The following is a 17519-nucleotide window of genomic DNA, read 5'->3' on the forward strand; positions in this document are numbered from 1 at the left end:
GATTTATAATTTTATTGATTAAACACCTATGGAAAATCCTCTACATACTTGTGGAAGATATTATCTCTTTGGGCTGCTCTTTGGTGTATTAAGTCCTCTCTATTTTTTAATTATGATGCATCTAATATGTCACATTTGGAAGACTTTTCTCTAGCCTCTCATTATCTGTAAACATTGACTTACTTTGAGCTCTTCTCCAACTCTTCCTTTGTATCACTTTTTTATTTTTTTTATTTTTTTTATTAATGTATCACTTTTGGATTTGAGGTATGATGAGGATGTTATAGACATGTTAACTTAGTTGATATAACTAGGTGCATCTATTGGTCCTTCTTACCTCTAGTACATTATTAAAAAATAAATATCAATTAAATGCCTAAAATTTCATAAGCGAATTAATTTAGATTCTCAATTAAGATTTCTTTTGAAAAAATATTTATACGTCAAATTCTAATAGTCAATATCAATCCAACATTTAAAGAAGTCTACAAACGTGTAAGAACTGAATGCATAGACGATTCTCAAATTTAATATTGATAAATGATCTAAACAAGTTCACTTATAAAAATTTAGAAGTTTAATTTGAAACAATAATTATTTTGTAAGATATTTTCGAACTAAGTCTGAAGGAGAGGGTGTTAATTCATACATCTACGAAAATTTTCATTGACAAAAACCTCTCACCACTGTCATAGGAATAAGTACAAAAATAACAAGTAAAACAATAAAACTGTGAACACAAGAATTAACATTAAAAAAAATTCCTAATTGAAAAAAAACCATGAGAACTAGACAATTTTTCACTATCTAAAAAATTGTTACATAATCATAGAAAGGAAACACTTGTAGAAGACATTTTACCACTCACACAACTAAGTCAGATTACCTGATTAGTTCAAATTCGGATGATTTGAAATCAAAGATATACTCTCTAATAGTACTTAGAGTACTTACTTTCTTGAATATTTTCGACATGTAATAACTACTCTTCTAATATTTTGTCAAAACTCATCATCTCAAAGGTTTCATAAGTAAATTGATATTTAAAAAAAAATGATATTCACATGGAGATAAAAAAAAAAAAAAAATTGAGAAAAATAAACAAAAAGAAAAAAAGGTGGTCCAGTTGAGTCCAAAGCTGACCGACTTTGAAAGCAGCCGTGTTAGATAAGGAGACAACAAATATAGAGAGAGTGAGATAAAAAGAGAGAGAAATAAGGAAATATTCTCTTAAGATTTCATTTCTCCCTGAATTTTCTCTCTCCTCTTCTTTTTTTCTCTCTCTCTCCTTTCAAGATTGTGAAACAACTTAGGGATTGTTTGATTCATTAAAGGTAGGAGAAATTTTATGATTTTTCGAGGAATCTTATGATTGATTTTTCATATTTTTGTTTCGTGGTTGGAATTTTTGGGAAAAAAATATGCATCATCATCATTATTATTATTTGGTTTCTCCCTCTTTAATTCTCTCTTTATGATCTATCTATTTCTTGTGTGCATGTGGTTTTAATTTAATTCTTCCTAAGCTTTATTATACTTTTATTATTATTTTTGTTCTAGTTAGCTGTTTAATATGCTTTGGAATTGAATTGAAGAAGACAGTAAAATTTAAGGTTTAATATTAATTATTGTCTTTTGTTTATGTTTATGTTTATGTTTTTTCTTTTCAGTTGGGACAAATTAGAGTGGAGATATGATGTCTGAATTTGATGGCCTTTCTGGTCTGTCCACAATCAGCAATTTGATTGGTCAACAACATCCAAATTCCAACCCTAATTCACTTGTTCCTCTTAAGAAGAAGAGAAATTTACCAGGAACACCAGGCAAATAATTAAAAACATCTCTCTCTTTTCCTTAATTTTGTTTTTTTTTGTTTTGTTTGGTTTTTCTTTCTCCCTTTAGTATTTTGTTTCTGTCTTTGTTTTTGTTTTAGATATAAATTCAATGTTAGGTTATTGTTAAATTGGTTTTTTTTGGTTGAGTTTGTAGTTTTGATCTCGTATTAATTTTTTCGATTATCCGTCGTTAATTTATAACATAATTAAGTCTTTTTCGATGACGATTTTGTTTTTAATTATTGAATTTGAAATTTAAACGCTGACATCGAAAAAAATATTGTTCTTGAAATCTTAGCTTTAATGATGGGTATGTAGTTTTTCATAAAATTTGTTAGAAAAACAACAAAAAGTAAGGTCATTCAACAATAACAACCCTTTACTGTTGTCATTTTTTTTTTTCAAGTAGAGGTAACTGAGATATGTTTAGATTGATGAAATTGTTTGTTTTAAACTATGACTGATGATGAAGTAAAAAAAATCAAACAGATCCAGATGCAGAAGTAATAGCAATGTCTCCGAAATCTCTCATGGCGAAGAATAGATTCATTTGCGAGATATGTAACAAGGGATTTCAGAGAGACCAGAACTTGCAGCTTCACCGACGAGGGCACAACTTGCCATGGAAGCTTCGACAAAGGACGAGCAAGGAAGTGAGGAAGAAGGTTTACGTGTGCCCGGAGAAGAGCTGCGTGCACCACGACCCGGCGAGGGCGCTCGGCGACCTCACCGGGATCAAGAAGCACTATAGTAGGAAGCATGGTGAGAAGAAATGGAAGTGTGAGAAGTGTTCCAAGAAATATGCAGTTCAATCAGATTGGAAGGCTCATTCTAAGATATGTGGGACAAAGGAATACAAATGTGACTGTGGGACTCTCTTTTCCAGGTTCAAATCTTTATTATTATTACTATTATTTTCTCTATTCAACTATATGTATAGACAACAAATAAATGTATGCTAGCTGATTTTCTAATTAATATTCCATGCATTTTCTTTCTTTACATTTTGGAATTTTATATCATAACCTTTTTTTAACTTATCTCTCGTACATACCAAAAGATTGAAAAATATACTTTAGCTTGTTTATTTCCAATTTAGTCCCTATATTTTTCAAAATTTCTACTTTAGTTCTTACCATTCATTTCAAACGATTTCGTTTTTTTATATGTGAAAGTTAAATTTGACCCGAGTTTGAGCTTAATAAACATTAGAAGAATGAGTACGAATTTTCATTATAAAAAAAAAAAAAAAACTCAAAAACAACTTCGAGTTTCTCAATCTCATGACCTAAAAATTGAATCTTATCATCCCACAAATATCTTTATTTGACTAGTGTATAGTGAGTCATAAATGACTAGTATTAAATATTAGTCTATGGTCCTTTATCTATTACATGTGTACAGAAATTAATGTGTTAGATAAAATTAGATAGGGACGAAATTGAAACTAATACTAATCTAGAAAGACACAAAACACGAGAAGTTTTGTATTCTCTAGTTTTAAGTAAATGCATGAAATAATTAATCATCCCATTATTCATATGGTAATTATAAATAAATTTGATTTGGTATGAATTAACTCTTTTGTTTACTTGGATATTGAACACAGAAAGGATAGCTTCATTACTCACAGAGCATTTTGTGATGCATTAGCTGAAGAAAACTCAAGAATAAATCATCATCCAACCTTCATAAACAACTTTTCTCCTACTTCTTCACTACTTTTCCAACCAAACTTCGCCGTCGTCGCCACTGCCACCACCGCCGCCGCCATTGCCGTCGATCAAACCTCCCTCGTCCACACTTTTCCTAACATTATCTCCGAGCACGAAGGCGACCACAAGCCTCGTCCTCTACCACTGTCGTCGCCGCCGCAGCTCCCGCTCTGGCTCGACCCTCCACCAAATCCTAACCCCTTTTTCTCCGCCGCCACTGCCATCCACAGCTTCTCCGACAACCCTACATTCTTGCCGGAAAATCACCACCCTTTTTTGTCGGAACCGCTAACGACGGCCTCCTCATACACAGCGGCGCCCCACATGTCCGCCACCGCACTTCTCCAGAAAGCCGCCCAAATGGGTCCCACTAGAACCCCAGCCACGCCGCCAATTCTCTTCAACGCTGCGGCTGCTACCACCGGCGCGGTATATGGAACGAGCAATTCCGCCGTCTTATCAGATGTCCGTCCGACGACGATGAAGCCATTACTGGGCGGAGCAAAGGAGGAAATTGGAGGGCAGAATTTGACCAGAGACTTCCTCGGCGTCGGAAATCAGGTGGTGCATCTCATGCCGGTGGGTTCAAATCAATATAGTGATCAGAGCCGCCGCCATTAGAGCGACGATTTTCAGTTTCAGCTCAACCACACACTGCTAGAAAAAAAATTGTAATATGGATAATAGAAATAAATTAAATTAATGAAATCTTAGAATTTTATTTTTTCTTACGAACGGTTTAAATGTAACACAGAATGGAACAAGAAAATTATCCTAACGAATTAGGATTGAAAATTTTTTCTTCCACTACTGATGGAGTTTAGTGTTAGTTTTTTTTAGTAGGGAAAAAATCAAATGATATGTAATATATATTTTTTTTGGAAATATTATAAAGATTTCGACGAGTTACGTTTAGGTTAGCATTTTTGTATTATATATATATATAAAATGTCGATAGGAATATCAAAATCTCAAAGAAATGTGTCGATAGAAATATTTATAAAATGTGGATGTTATAGGAGTATTTATGAAAAAATTATGAAAACAAAAACCGTGATTAAAAAATCAAATTAGTAAATAAACATTCTACTGTTTTTATAATAAGTTAAAATATTTATTATTTATATTATATTTATATTTATGTTATTTTATTGCTTAGGTTTCGTTTGGTAGTTGTTTGGTTTTTTTGATTTCTTAAAACTAAACATATTTTTTCTCAATTTTTATACCACAATTTTCATCTTGAGTTGAATTCATAGTCAAATTCAAAAATCAAATACTATCTTTTAAAAACCATTTTTTTTCTCAGTTTTTCAAACTTCATTTGATTCTTGAAAACATTGGTAGAAAAGTTGATTTAAAAAAAAAAATAAAAGTGAAATGTGAAAGAAGTGTTTATAGACTTCATTTCAAAAACCAAAAACAAAAAATCGAAAAGTAACTGAACAAGATCTTAGTCTTCCATGCTCATGAATTTTCTTAAACGATAGAATAGAAATGTCAATTTATTCCCTTATGCCAATGTCGACCAATAAAAATATAAAAATATTAATAGAAATGTTGACATGTCAATAAAAGTTTAATAGCATGAATATAAGTGATTGTTTACTATGAGGTAGTTGAAAATGATAATGTTAAAATTTATCATTTGTTTTAAATCTAATACCTTGCTCATAAACCAAATTCTATATCTTAATTTTTAAAATTGATTAGTTCAATGTAAACATTTTTAAAAAACTAATAAAAAAATAATACCATATATTTTTTAATTGCAACTATTTGTCACATACCAAACAAATAATTCAAAAAAAGATAATAGAAATGTAAGTTGAAAGCTTACATTTATCCTTTTAAGAAATATAAATTATTTTAAAATATAAACATAGACATTTTAATAGTATTAACTATTTTAGCCATTATATTTAAACATTAACAATTTAGTATTCTTTTATCTTTAATTTTTCTAAAAATATGTTTGCCAGAATAATTTTAAAAGATACCATAATCTCAAATTAAATCTTAATTTCATGTACTACGTAATAAATCAAAAGTAAATTTTTAATATCTATTTTTTTTAGAAAAATGAATCATTAAAAGGTTTGGGACTCATTTGCTCAACATTCTTAAACTAGAAAAATTAATAATTCACAAGTTTAATTTTAAACAAAATACAACATTTTTTCATGACTTTTTTTTTTTTTTTTTTTTTATATAACAAATAAAGAAAGGGACTTCCTTGATAAAAAGAATATAAGGTGGAATTGGATGTGGAACTTTCAACCCATTAAAAAATGTTTAGATAATGAGTGTAATCAATATATTGGTTTTAGGAAATTTTATCATAAGAACATTGGCTCTAAAGAAGAGTGAATGGATGAATTAATGACAAATTGAATTAAGATATCAGTAATCAAAGAAAGCGAGTAAAGTAAACGGTAGAAAAATCGACACACAAAAATTTACATGGTTCACTAACAGTGTGTTAAGCTTACAAACAGAGGAAGAAATCAATTTTATTATTAGAAAAAAATATCAGATTATCGATTATAGAGGCGTCAATAGGGTTAGGGAATTTATATATCACACTTCTCTAAACCCTAGGTCCAAACACGTTTAGTCATTCAGAGCGGCAGGTATTTGATAAAATTAGAAAAATACTTAAATAAATTTATTTTGTGCAACCCACTCAATTGACCAATCACAGCTGTCATATGATTTCTCTTTTTCATTTGTAATGGAATATTTTAATTTTTTTTTAATGTGTGATCAAAGTAAGTTGTACAAAGACGAGTGTAGTCCATGATTATATATATATATAATTTTTTTCATTTTTTTTTCTTTTTATCAGATATATTAGTTTTAAGTTATATAATTTTCAAGTTGATGTATAACATATTTGATTTATTTGTTTAAAATCATTTAAAATGAGAGAGAGAGAGAGAATGGTCAAAAGAAGGGGCCAATGCATGTTGGAAGAGAGTGAAGGGAATGGAGACATTGCTATCAGAAAGGGAAGGGGAATCTGGGCCCTCCAAACCCAATGCATGTGAAACATTTTCATTTTTTTTATCTTTATTTAATAATAAATGGTAAGTATTTTGTACATCATATCATACTATAATCCCACACTCTCCTCCTTTCACTTCAATCATTAATGGATCCTGGTCCCACTTTCCTTTTTTCATTTTCTTTCGTTTATTATTATTATTTTTTCTTTCAAAGATATTGTAATTAAAGTGTGCGTAGAAGAATTGAACCTCAGACTACGAGATTGATAGTATGAATATTATGTCAGTTGAGTTATGCTTTGGTTGACATTTATTTTTCTTTTTTATTCATCTTTTAGTACAATTGGGGATAAGGAAATTTGAATCACCAATCTCAGTTTATCTCTTTCATTTATTTTTCTCTCTTCAAAAAAAGGAAAAAAATACAAAATAATAATAATTTTTTCATATCTCCTTACTAATGCATTAAGGGCATGTTTGAAAGACGGAAATGTAATGGGTTGTAATCCCAAGTCCATATTTGTATTGAGGATTTTGGGTCTAATTTGTAATTCATATTATATTTCATTCTCGTTATTTTTAATACAACCCTCTTTCCCACTATTTTCACGCTTTATGATTCTATTCTGACCCTAGTTTTAATATCTCATCATAATACTGATTCTCAGTAATCCTCATTACATTTCACCGTCCCAAACAAGCCATAAATATTCATTAACATATTGATATTTTTAACAAAAGTTTCATATGTGCTCTATTTGATATTGATATGAAAAGTCCAACTATATAATTAAGAATCAACAAATTATAGCAAAAAGTATCAATAAATATAACGACTGCGAATCAAATATTGATTATAAACATTTTAAACGTATTTAAAAGAGATGAAGAGTTTATTTCTATATTTAAATATGAGTAATACTTGAGTGCAATACAGACTACACCCATTATTATGAATCCCCTTCAATCACAAAGAAAAAAAAAAGTATAAAAATATTTTCTTAAATAAGAAAAATTTACCAAGTGACAACTTGTTATTAGGGAGTTAATTAGGCTATACAAATATGTGTGGATATTTTTTTAATAAATATTTTATATTTGTAATTTTCAGTATATTTATTGACATCAACATTTTATCGATATTTTTATAAAATTGAAACATCGAGAGACTTTTATCGAATCGATATATAAAAGCTTGATATCATTGTACGCTACTTCTGACATTAACATATAACTCAAATCTCTATCAGAAATCATAAGTTTGAATTCAATTTCTCACATTATTTTGTTTGATTCAAATATAGATGGTAAACATTGGATTTTTTTTTTTTTCCTTTTTTCTAATTTGGTGAGCATGGGGTTTGAACATGATGACAAGGTGGGATCATCTCAAAAGATGTAGATCTTGACTTATTGAATGTAGACTCCATTTAAGAAAGAGTGGGCTCAAGTTTAGACATAGTAGAGATCACTTGCTTGGATTGTCAAACATGTGACAGGCTCAATCAAAATCTTCTATTAATTATGCCTATGTGGTAATTATAGAGGCTTTCTTGCCACAACATTTCCCTTCATGGAAAAAATGTTGTGACCCCATTCTTTTCTTTTCTTTTTTTAATAAAGAATATTAATGTTTTCATATTAGAAAAAAATTAAGACTAAATACAAAAATTATAAAACAAAAAAATGATATCATTTTGATTACAATGTAGTAAGCATATTTCAAATGGTAATTACTCATATACTCATTCTCTTAAGATCGAGATTCAAATATTCGTAGTCCCATTGATTGGACTAAAAAGAAATGGTCACAATTTTCTTATAAATTATGTTGCCATTAATGTGATTTCTTAACCTTGCATTTCCAACGCGAGTATATATGATGCTAATGGGTTGTTTACATGTTAGCATGCATTATAAGTTTCTTATGTTATCCCAAATGTTTAGAATATTGATGTCATTAAAAATGTTGAGTTCTCAATATTAGTAAAAAGTCAATATTGGTAGATAATTATTTATATACTTTTTATAAGTTAAAGGTAGATATATATTATATTATGAAAAAATAAAGTGGATCTAACACATAATATAAATGCCAAATATGATATTATAATATGATTACTAATAACAAAATAACTTAATATCCAACCGTGAGACACAGATATTGATAACCCAATTCGTGCAATATCATCTATATTTGGGAGCTGTGTGTCTGGTTGAAAAAACTATATTATATCAATATTGTAATAATTACAACAAAATACTTATATGATAGACTTTCTCTTCAGTGACTCGTGTACAATTTACTTTTTAATTCAAACTTAGGTTCCCGTTAAGGTTGAGATCCTCCTATTTCCACATTATTGCTCCTCCATGCTTTTTATGAGATCCTATTAAAACAACGTACTTATGCTCTCCCTAAGTGTGAGCTCCCTTCACCTTCATAAGTGATAGCACCAAAAATGTGCTATTTTTCCTTCACCTTCAAAAGGGTTTACCCAAAAAGAGGTGGTGGACTATGAAGAAACCTTCTCTCCTATTGTAATGATTAAGTCAATTAGAATACTCTTGTCCATTGCTACCTTTTATGATTATGAAATATGACAAATGAATGTCAAGACATCCTTTCTGAATGACTATCTTGAAGAGAGTATCTATATGTCTCAGCTAGTGGGATTCATTGAACAGGGTTAAGAGCAAAAGATTTACAAACTTAAATTATCCATTTATGGATTGAAACAAACATCTCGATCCTGGAATATAAGATTCGACATTGCGATCAAATCTTTTGGTTTTGAACAAAAAGTAGATGAACCTTTTGTTTACAAGAAAATTGTCAACAAGATTGTAACCTACCTTTCTGGTATTATATGTTGATGATATCCTACTCATTGGGAATAGAGTAGAATTCCTTGTTGACGTTAAAAGATGGCTAGTATTACAGTTTCAAATGAAAGATTTGGGAGATGTTCAATATATTCTTGAAATCCAAATAGTTCAAAATCGAAAGAACAGAACACTAGCCTTATCTCAGGCATTTTATATAGACAAGATGTTGTCTAGATATAAGATGCAAAATTTCAAGAGAGGGATGTTACCTTTTGGACACGGAATTCATCTGTCTAAGGAACAGTGTCCTAAGACACATCAAGAAGTTGAGGTTATGAAACGAATTCTTTATGCGTCAACAATTGGGAGTTTGATGTATGCCATGTTGTGTACACGCTCAGACATATGCTATGTAGTTGGAATAGTCAATAGGTTTCAGTCCAATCCTAGATATGATCATTGGATTGCCGTTAAGAACATCCTCAAGTATCTTTAGAGAATGGGGGACTATATGTTTTTGCATGGTGCTAAGGATCTGATCTTTACAGGATACACTAACTCTAATTTTCAGACCAATAAGGAAATCAACTTCGGGATCAGTGTACACTCTAAATAGAGAAGTTATAGTATGGAGGAGCATAAAGCAAGTTGTATTACTGATTCCACTATAGAAGCGGAGTATATAGTTGTATATGAAGTAGCGTAAGAAGCGGTATGACTTTAGAAATTCTTAATTGATTTGGAAGTAGTTCCAAATATGAATCTGTCTATCACACTCTATTGTGATAATAATGGAGCAGTTGCAAATTCGAAAGACTCGAGAAGCCATAAGCGCAGAAAGAACATCGATCGAAAGTACCATCTCATTAGGAAAATCGTACATCGAGGAGACGTGATAGTCATGTAGATCGCCTCAGAAGACAATCTAGCTAATCCGTTTACAAAGGCCTTCATGGCTAAAGTGTTTAAGGGTCACCTAGTCGACCTAGGACTACGAGACTCATAAATCTAAGACAAGTGGGAGAACTCATGGCTATCTGATGCCCTAGTTTATTGTATTTGTATTTTATTCTTTCATACTCGACATTGTATATATGTAAACCCAATGGAGTTTTAGTCCAAGTGGAAGTTTGTTGGGTTGTATATCCTAAAACTCACAGTTTGTAAACATTAAACATATTCTATTTCGCAATAAAGATGTTATTCAGGTATATTAAGTAAAGTTGTTATTGAATATGTAAATTGCACTTGTTAAAGTCTAAATCCAGTAAACTAATAAACCCTTAGCTATAGCATGAATACTTGGACTTTATGTGGATACATAAAATGGATCAAGTTTGAGTATATAGCCAAAAGGGACTATAAGTGTAGAGATAGGGTTGGGCACCTTATCTTGGAAGCACTATGTGTTGGGTTGTGTGTCCTAAAACTCGCAGTTTGTAAACTTAAATACAAATATTATCAATAAAGATGTTATTCAAACGTTTCTTCAATAAAATTGTTATTGAATCTTTAAATTGCATTCATAAATTCTAAATCCAATAAACTAAGATTCATGGCTATTATATGAATACTTGAGCTTTATATAGAGACATAAAGATGGATCAAGTTTGAGTAAATAGCCAAAACGTTCTATAGTATATGATTAAGATTGGGTACCTTATTATGGTAACACTATTGGATGCGGCCTACTCTGTAGTTGTTACAAGTTGTTGTAAAGATACTACAAACAAAGTGATCCAAATTCATTCATGTATTAACATGAGGAGCGGGGACGTCCTATGCAATGGGTTTCCATAATATCGAACCAAGAAATAAGTCACTCTTACTTTATAACGTTGTTTACTATTTAAGACTGACTATTTTGCTTAGATGACCTAGGTAACTCAATCTTAATCCTAAGCTAACTATGAATTCCTGTTTATTTGGGATTATCCGTAGATTTTCATGGATGAAGGTTGACTCAACAGCGCCGGCTCAATAAGTCTTATTTTTTAGGGGTAAGACCGAGTAGATAGTTGGGGACATAGGGTGCAAGATGAAACTCACGTCTACCCGATTTAGGGATAGGAGAAAGGTTGTTCTCTTAAGTACTGAATCCAGGTCTTGAACAAGGGGCCCCACTCTCTCATTGGCTCGAGAGGGGTCCGATTTAGTGATTGTAACATAAACTAATTATTCATTAGAGGATCAGTAGGAACATAAGGAACAAAACGTAATATCGAGGGTAAAACAGTATAGGATTGTATCAACAGCACCGGAAGCACAAGGATCATCTAAGCACTCAAATTCAATAATTTTAGCATAATATAAAGCATGCTTCTGCAGAAAAATGGGTTTCAAGACATACCTCTTGTAGAACTTCTTCAAAGCTCCTTCTCCAGCTGCAATCTTCTTCATATCTTGTTGTAGACCACCTTAAGATCTTCCCCACTATTTTCTTGGTGCTCTAGATTGAGTTGTGAGACTCAAACAAGCTTGAATCAAGGGATGAAGGAGAAAAACTCACTGCTGCAACCTTGTTGAAGAACCTTTCTTCAAACCAATTTTTCTCTCAAAACTCTTTTGATTGCATGCTCGATTTTCACTCCAGTCTCTTTCTTATATTGCAGATCAACATGCAAAGAGAAGAGTTGCATGAGTTGCAGCTCATGCTTGGAGAAGACAAAGGCAAGATGTTGCTTCATGTGTGAGCTACTTCAAAGATGGATAATGGAAAAACTTCATTTTCCATTTAAGTGCGTTTTGTTTTCCAATTTTCCAATTTTATCTAAAAAACAAAATTTGATTTTATAAATGTATTTTGATTTTAAAAATGAAAAGTTAATTAATTTCATAAATTAATTATTAAATGAAACTTAATTAATTTAATATCAAATATTAAATTAATTTTAACACATATCCATCTTTATATATTTAAATCATATTTAAATATATAAATTCTCCTATTCCGTTTAATTCTAAAATAAAACATAATTATATCTCATATAGTTACTAATTCCCTTAATTCTAATTTGAACGTTTCAAATCAACTTATCACACTATTCTAGAGCTAGTCCATTAAGAGCTAGTAGGGGGACCTCGCGAACCTACAGATCATGAGCTCCAACGATCCGAGATTAATTGGCTAAACTCATTAGACCAGATTAATCTCCATTCGTTAACTAATGGGTCATTCCACTAAAGCTCATAGTTGCACTCCCCTTACTGTAGATATATTATGTCCACATGATTTAACCATAATCAGCAAGTCGACCTTTCACAGGTTGTTTGTAATAACGGCTAGGTCAAATATTTGTTTTACTCCCGAGATTATGTCTTATTTCTCAAGTCTCTACTGATCTTCTAATGAACAAATGGTTTGTGATCCGATCACAAAACCAAACTCTCTCAGCCCAGTGAGAGGGGTGGGGCCTCTTGTTCAAGACCTGGATTCAGTATTTGAGAGAACAACCTTTCTTCTACCCTAAATCGGGTAAATGTGAACTCCGTCTTGCACTCTATGTCTCCAGCTATCTATCCGGTCTTACCCCTGAAATGGGAGTCTTATTGAGCCGGCGCTGTTGAGCTAACCCTCAACTATGCAAATCTAAGGGCAATCTCGAATAAACAGGAGTTCATAGTTAGCTCAGGATTAAGATCGAGTTACCTAGGTCATCTAGGTGAAATAGTCAGTCTTAAACAGTAAACAACGTTATAAAGTAAGAGTGACTTATTTCTTGGTCCCAATCTTATGCAAACTCATTACATAGGACACCCCCACTTCTCATATTATAACATGTATGAATTAGGATCACTTCGTATGTAGCACTTTACAACTCTTTATAACAACTACAGAGTATGTCGCATCCAATAGTGTTACTAGAATAAGGTACCCAACCTCATTCATGTACCATAGATCATTTTGACTATTTACTCGAACCTGATCCACTCTTATGTCTCCACATAAAGTTCAAGTACTCATACAATAGTTATGGGTCTTATTTTTTTGGATTTAGACTTTCATACAATTTATGAGATCAATAACAAGTATATTGATAATAGAAAATGTTTATCATTTTACAAACTGCAAGTTTTAGGACATAAAACCTAACAAACAACATATTGACCCAACCGTTATTACAAAAAACCTGTGAAGGGTCGACTTACTGGTTATGGTTATATCATGTGAACACAAATGTATCTACAGTGAGGAGAGTTCAACTATCGAGCTATAGTGGTGTGACTCGAGAGTTAATGAATACTGATTAATTTGGTATAAAGAGTTTTAGCTAATTAATTTTAATCGTTGAAGCTCATGATCTGTAGGTCCATAAGGTGCCTCTATAGCTCGTAAAACATAAACACATTGAATTAATAAATTGAGTGAATTTGGAATGATATCAATTTGAATTGTTCAAATTGAATTTCAATTAAATTTCAATTTGAAAATGTTAAAATTGAAACTAGGGATTGAATTTGAATAGGTACAAATTCGAATTAGGGTTTGTATAATTATATATGATATAATTAACATTTAGTTTATTGAAATTAAACGAAATTGGAGAGTTTATAATATTTAAATATTGATTTCAATATTAATTACATAAATAGGATTGATATTTAAAATTAGGCGTGTGATTAATTTAATATTTGATATTTAATTAATTAATTAAATAAATATGTTCAATTAATTATAAATTCAAACTAATTCCAATTTTAATTCAATTTGAGAAATTGGATTTCGATTTAATTAAATTATGGATTTATTAAATCAGGTATTAATTAATTTAGAATTAATTAAAAGAAATTGGAAATTTAAGAATTTTGAAAAAAAAAAATTGGAGAAAGTAGGTTTTTCCCACTTTCACCTCCATGCATGAGGTGTTCTCCAAGCAAGATCACACATCAATTTCCAGTTTATTATCATGTTGCTGGCATTCATGGTTGATTAAGTGCTTGCATGCTGAAGAGTGATAAAACACTCAGAATTGAAGTGGAAGTAGTAGTGCTTTAAGCTGAAGAAAGAGTTTTTGCACTCATCTTCTTCTTCCTCTCAAACCCAAAAAAATAACTTCACCAAATTCACTCAATTCGAGTTCCACCACTCAAATTCAAGGCTGAGAATAGTAGAGAAGATCTCTTAGTGGTTCACGATTGATTTAGAGCAAAATTGGAGTGAAGAGCAACCTGGAATTGGAAGAATTCATCAAAGGTAAGTTCATGTTTTAAACCCTCTTATAATTTTCTGAAATAGCATGCTTTAGAACTCAAATTAAATATAGTTAGAGTGTTTATTGATTCTATTTCCTTTTGTTGCTTTCTTGTTTATTCCATCAATTGGTAAAGAATGTGATTTAAGTACTCAATTAGTGTTAATTTGATTTTTGGTAGGTAAATTTTTTATGTTTCATGTTTTGGACTGATATGGATGGTTTTCCAACTTTGGCATTAGATTTCTTTTTTATTTTCAAGTTAAACTTGTAATTGGCTCTTGTTTGATGAGCTTTAATGGGTGCTCTAAAGTCTGTAATTTATTTCGAGTCATTAGATTATGAATTAGGTTATAATTTGAAGATTGAAGCAAGCAAGGTCGAGGAGAAAAATCTGCAGAATGGCTTCTGTCTAGGTAACGTTGCAACACTACCCTTGAGCATTGTAATGCTGTTCTTCGTGGCTGCCCAGATCGTGGTGTTTTTCTGCACTGTCGTAACACTATGATGCAACATCATTACACTATTCATCCCAACCAGCGAGATTTCAGTCGAGTAGCGAGTTTCAACAATTGACCGAGCGAGGATTTGAGTCTGAACTGGTTTGATCGAGCGAAGATGAACAAGGAGGGTTGGTTCAACCGGTTTTCTTCAATTTTGATTCGGTTCAGCCCCAATCCGGTCCAATTTGACTATTTTTGGGCCGCTTCAACCCATTTTTTATGCTTTTGAGGTCCGGTTCGAGCGGTTCGGGTCCCGTTGGGGCACTAAATTGAAGCTCTTTTTTATCCTAATTTGTAATAATTTAGTTATTATGCTTGCTTAGGATGCCAAAGTTGAACCATATCAGTATTATTTAAATAATTATACATGTGATGTATGCTGAATTTAGATTTAAACATATTAGTGCATATTGTATGCCATTTAGATTTAAAATCCCACCATAGGAAGCATGTTACATGCATTATGTATATTTTATAAATTGTTATAATGTATAGAATGCATGTTTAGGGTTTCACTTATTTAATATAACTGTTATATTAAATTTGAATGCCTTTGATGCATGTTGTGGATGTAAGAGCATGTCTCATTTTTATAAGTTGTTATAAAATTGAGTTAGACATTAAAATCCATAACGAAGATAAGTTGTATGCTCACATAAGTTAATCACATATTTTAATAAGTTAAAATAGGTCGATATCTTGTAAAACAACTCAACCGTTATATAATCCTGTCTAAGGTTAGAACATAGACTTAGGTTGTTTAATTAGCCGAAACTAAACCTAAGTATAATTTTACCCAAATTAATAGTAGAACACTTCGATGGGAGTTTAATAACTTATATGATAAAGTTATTAGAACACTTCAGTGGGAGATTAATAACATATACGATACGTTATTTTTAGGTTTCATTTCCCTACAAGTTCACAATCGAGATTTAAGCGGTACTTCGTGTCACCCTGGGAGTGATCTCCATTCGGAAAGTATTTGCATAATTCTAGATTCTAGTGAATAAGGGAAATTCGTTCAAATATAAATCAAATATATGATACATAGATTTCAACTTCCATGTCTCCACATAGTTCACACCGTGAGATTCATATGACACTTCGTGTCATCTTGGGAGTGACCTTCATTCAAAAAGTATTTGTATGAGTCAATAACAAGGTGAATGAGGGAAGTAATTCATAGTAAGTGAGTGAAGGATATATGTCAACGTGTCCTGTGGTCTTTTCCGTTAGTTTGGACTATGAGATTCTTATGTTGCGCCTGCTGGTTTGCTTTAGGTGGCCCTTGCTAGTCGTTTAACGACGACTATCCCCTTAGAGGGATGTAACATAGGATTCAGAACAACTCAAACTTCAGAAATGGATAGGATTTCTTAGGTCCATTCCCAACCTTGACTTTCCATTTTAGTAGCATAGTTGGGGCCGACCTCTGACGTCTGAAAATGGAGGGTTACACTTACAGAATTACTAAAGTGTTAGTAATTTCTTACCGAAAATAGTAACTAAACAACTACAGGAATAAGAGTTATTTTGAAGATAGTGTTTGGTCAAAATTATTTTTCTTTAGTGAAGGAGGATATAACTGCCCTTCGATAGCATGTATTCTGACTCACTATAGTATCGCTGCAAATAAATAATGGTTATGGGTAAATTATTACTTTTTTTTTGCGAAAACATGGCTTTGGATTTAGTTGCAAATTGCTAATTAGAATTTGTTTAAAATTTTTTAGCATGTCAAATTCTTCTAGAATACTCACTTCCGAATTAGTTAATGGTAAAATCAAATCAACGTACAAATTACTAGCGGTTAATGGTTCTAAAAGAGTTTTAATAGAGGATTTTACTCTATCTCCCAACTCATCTAAAGTTTTGAACGATATTGATAAGAATGCAAAATTCGAACAATAAGATAAATATGATTTACTAGTTATCGAAACATGTTTAGTGGAAAATGATAAAACCTAGATAATTGATTTAGGTGCCGCTAATCATGTCTGTACTTTCTCATAGGAAACAAGTTCCTGGAGACAGTTGACAGAAGGCAAAACAATCTTTAAGGTAGGGATCAGGGAGGTTGTTTTAGCTAAAACAGTGAGATATATGAAGTTATTTATAGAAGATAAATACATTTATCTTAAAAATATTTATTGCGTTCCTTCTATGAAAAGGAATCTAATATCTATCTCTTGTTTGCTAGAATAAAATTATAAAGTTTCCTTCGAAAATGATGAAATGTTCATCAATTCCAGAAATAACCAAATTTATTCTGCAAAATTTTTTTAAAACCGACTGAGGTCAGAGTTGTTTTGAACATAGAGAAGTTTAAAACTACTGAGACTTATAAGAAAAGGAAAGTTTCTCCAAATGCCTACCTTTGGCACTTGAGACTGGGTCACATAAATCTCAACAGGATTGAGAAACAGGTTAAGAA

At 31.4% G+C, this 17519-nt stretch overlaps 1 protein-coding gene across 2 annotated transcripts; it reads left to right on the forward strand.

Annotated features, from left to right (window-relative positions):
* Positions 1 to 1140: 1140 nt before the first annotated feature.
* LOC120083111 (zinc finger protein GAI-ASSOCIATED FACTOR 1-like) lies at positions 1141 to 4470 on the forward strand. 2 transcript variants are annotated; one of them, XM_039038669.2, is made up of 4 exons: positions 1141 to 1334; positions 1671 to 1823; positions 2325 to 2721; positions 3445 to 4470. In XM_039038669.2, the coding sequence occupies exons 2-4, from the start codon at positions 1694 to 1696 to the stop codon at positions 4169 to 4171; spliced, it is 1254 nt and encodes a 417-aa protein (XP_038894597.1). In that variant the 5' UTR covers positions 1141 to 1334; positions 1671 to 1693; the 3' UTR covers positions 4172 to 4470. The 2 variants fall into 2 exon arrangements, with proteins under 2 accessions (XP_038894597.1, XP_090172451.1); XM_090316325.1 differs by lacking the exon at positions 1141 to 1334 and adding an exon at positions 1337 to 1448.
* The last annotated feature ends 13049 nt before the right edge of the window (positions 4471 to 17519 follow it).

This window comes from Benincasa hispida, chromosome 8, assembly GCF_027475165.1.
Source record: "Benincasa hispida cultivar pf3 chromosome 8, pf3_genome.v1.1, whole genome shotgun sequence".
In the NCBI taxonomy this organism is placed as follows: Eukaryota; Viridiplantae; Streptophyta; class Magnoliopsida; order Cucurbitales; family Cucurbitaceae; genus Benincasa; species Benincasa hispida.

Excerpts from the sequence above, each read along its gene's own strand:
- LOC120083111 (XM_039038669.2), top strand. The coding sequence starts at position 1,694 with ATGATGTCTGAATTTGATGGCCTTTCTGGTCTGTCCACAATCAGCAAT. Across the intron at positions 1,824-2,324 it reads AAATTTACCAGGAACACCAG|ATCCAGATGCAGAAGTAATA; the intron begins GCAAATAATTAA and ends AAAATCAAACAG. Across the intron at positions 2,722-3,444 it reads TGTGGGACTCTCTTTTCCAG|AAAGGATAGCTTCATTACTC; the intron begins GTTCAAATCTTT and ends TATTGAACACAG.